Here is a 2,942-nt window from a genome sequence, read left to right as displayed (position 1 = left end):
GAATGGATGACTAAAATATGGTACATACACATAATGAATGCTATGCAGCACTAAAGAATAATGTAGAGTCGGCAAAACACTGCATAATGTGGATGAACTTGGAGGATATTATTCTGAGTGAAATGTCAGTCACAGAAGGACAAATATAGTATTAGTTATTGTGGAAGGTCAAGGAAAGGTTTATATATGGAGGGGAAACTCTTTGTTGGTTGCTGGGGGGGAGGGGAGGGAACACTGCAAAAAAAAATGCGTTGACCCATGTCACTTTAGTTTTGTGTATTTCGCTGTACATAAATTATATTTCAATAAAATGCATTTAAAAAAATAAAGTAAAAAATCTTATAGGGATAGGGTAAATCTTTGTTTTGCAGAACTGATACATGAAGATTATTCAGTATTAGTTGAGTCAAGTACTTGGAATATTTTTCAATTATTTTATTTTTTTTGCTCAGCAATTCCACCTTCAGGTATACAGGCAGTCCCTGGGTTACAAATGTACGGTTTAATTTAATTTAGAGTTTTACAATACAGTATCCAAAACCAGAAAGATGGTGGGTTGAAGCCCTGGAATAGGAGAGTTGGCAAGGGTGTAGTGAGGCCCTTCAGGAGTCTGATGCATGATTCTGAATTTTTTTTTTTTTTTTAATCAATGTGGTATAGTAAATTACATAATGTGGCTTTTCTAGCCATAGGTCTTTGTAAATTCCATAGTGGAATTTGCCATGAGCAACTGAGTAGCTACTGATTATTAAAGTTATCCACTTGGGGTATTTCTGTTGAGTAGCGGGAAGCAATCTTCTGGGAAGTTCTCTCTCTTTCTCTCTCAGGTATATAGAATTCTGATGTTGGGATTGGTTCCTTTGGCCACTCTGCCAGGCTTAAAAGGAGCCCTCCTAGAGGCAGAAGGAGTCTCTGACTACTGGCTGAGAAAGACGTGCTGCTGAGAAAAACACACTCCTGAGAGACACACAGTTGCTGAGAGAGAGACACTAGAGACACGTGCTGCTGAGAGACACGAGAGACACACATTGCTGAGAGAGAGATGAGAGACGTGCTGCTGAGAGAGAGACTGCTAAGTGAGACAGCCGGCTGCGAGAGACTGAGTGCATTTCTGAACTTGAATTGTAGCCTGTTGCTTCTTCCCTAATAAACCCCATAATCTGTGAGTTCTGTGTGGCCACTGCAGCAAATTATTAAATCCAGCAGAGAGGCGGTGGGTGCTTTGGGAGGAATGGTTGGTGAAACGGCTGGAGGGAGGCATCATGTCTGGCCTTTCAGGAACAGGCCTTGGGCTGCTAATGGTGATTCTGTCTTCCTCTTGTGAAGTTAGAGAAGGTCAAAAGATACAGCCTCCCTACCCCTTTTATAAAGATATAACCTTAAACTTCAGTAAACTATTATTAACCTCAAATATTAACCATCTAAAAAGAAGTGTAAATGTAAAATGAATGTAAGCAAATACTGTAACCAAGAAAACTAAGAATCAGAATTAAATTTAGACATAGAATGTATACTTAGAAAGTATACATTATATTAATCTGTATTCAGTGACAGGTGAAACAACTCATGCACATCATCTACATGTAAATTCTTAAGGTATCTCATGAGTTTGAGATCCTGTTCTAGACAGCAGCTGCCACCTCTGCTGTCAGTGAATCCAAAGTGGTTGATACTGCTATTTTGGCATCTTCGCCCAGACTGCTGGGCACATAGGTAAAAGAAACTATAGGCCATATGGGAACCATGGGCTTGGGTTGCTGCTGCTAAACTCTGACCTCTCACCTGCTACTTCCTTCCTCTTGTGATATTGGATTATTGGCAAGACTGTAGGAGAGCCACATGGCAGAGTCAGCCACCATCTCTAAGCTGGGTAACACTGCTTCAGACTGCTCAAAATTCAACAGCAGGAGATTTGATACCTGCACAGTGTGTACACTGCCTTTCTGTAAGAGGGAGATTAAGTTTCTAGCAAGGTTTTGACCTGTGGTTTTTCCCATTTCAGCTGTCTTGTTCACCATATCTTTAAAAATTCAAGTCTGTTCAGGTGGTGTTTCTTCACCCATGACAACTGGTTTGAAGCTCTAACACATCCTTAAAGACTCAGATAGGATTGGATCTGGTTCATAACCTGCGGACTGCCTGTATACTTAAAATAATTGAATTGAAAACAGGGATTCATATAGTTGTATGCCAGTATTTATTGCCACATTACTCATGATAGCCAAAAGATGAAAACAACCCAAATATCCATTAACAGGTGACTGTATTATCAAAATCTGGTATATACATATACTAGGATATTATTCTGCTATAAAAAAGAATGAAGTTCTGATTCATGCAATAACATGGATGAACCTTGAAACTAAGTGAAATAAACAAGAGAATAAATACTAGATGACTCCACTTATGTGAAATATGTAGAATAAGTTATAGAGACAGAAGGTAGTTCAGAGGTTATTGGGCTGAGGGAGGAAATGGGAGTGTTACTGCTTAATGAGTACAGCGTTTCTGTTTGGACTGATGAAAAGATTTTGGCAATAGATGGTGATGATTGTACAACATTGTGAATGTAATTATTGCTACTGAATTTTACACTTAAAATTGTTTAAATGGTAAATGTTTTGTTACATGTATTTTACTGCAATAAAACATGATTTTAAAACTTTTTACTTTTTTTTTTATATATAGATTGGAAACCTCCACCTGCACAAACTGGATGAACTTGACTGCCTTGTAAAAGGCTTGCTGTATATAGATTCTGTCAGTTTCAATGGACAGGCAGAGTGCTATTATTTTGCTAATGCCTCAGAACCTGAGCGATGCCAAAAGATGCCTTTTAACTTGGATGATCCCTATCCACTACTGGTAGTGAACATTGGTTCGGGAGTCAGTATTTTAGCAGTCCATTCCAAAGACAACTATAAACGAGTGACTGGAACAAG

The 2,942-nt window shown here is 38.6% G+C and overlaps 1 protein-coding gene across 1 annotated transcript in view; it reads left to right on the top strand.

Annotated features, from left to right (window-relative positions):
• The first annotated feature begins 2,474 nt into the window (after window positions 1-2,474).
• PANK3 (pantothenate kinase 3) overlaps window positions 2,475-2,942 on the top strand; it is a 32,079-nt gene continuing 31,611 nt past the window's right edge. The window contains exon 1 of the mRNA XM_042780804.1: window positions 2,475-2,553. Coding sequence (XP_042636738.1) covers window positions 2,475-2,553 — 79 coding nt within the window. The remainder of the gene's footprint in view (window positions 2,554-2,942) is intronic.

This window comes from Orycteropus afer, unplaced genomic scaffold, assembly GCF_000298275.1.
Source record: "Orycteropus afer afer isolate SDZICR_OR568_19922 unplaced genomic scaffold, OryAfe1.0 scaffold00062, whole genome shotgun sequence".
Taxonomy (NCBI): Eukaryota; Metazoa; Chordata; class Mammalia; order Tubulidentata; family Orycteropodidae; genus Orycteropus; species Orycteropus afer.
This window is presented reverse-complemented; position numbering and strand designations above follow the sequence as displayed.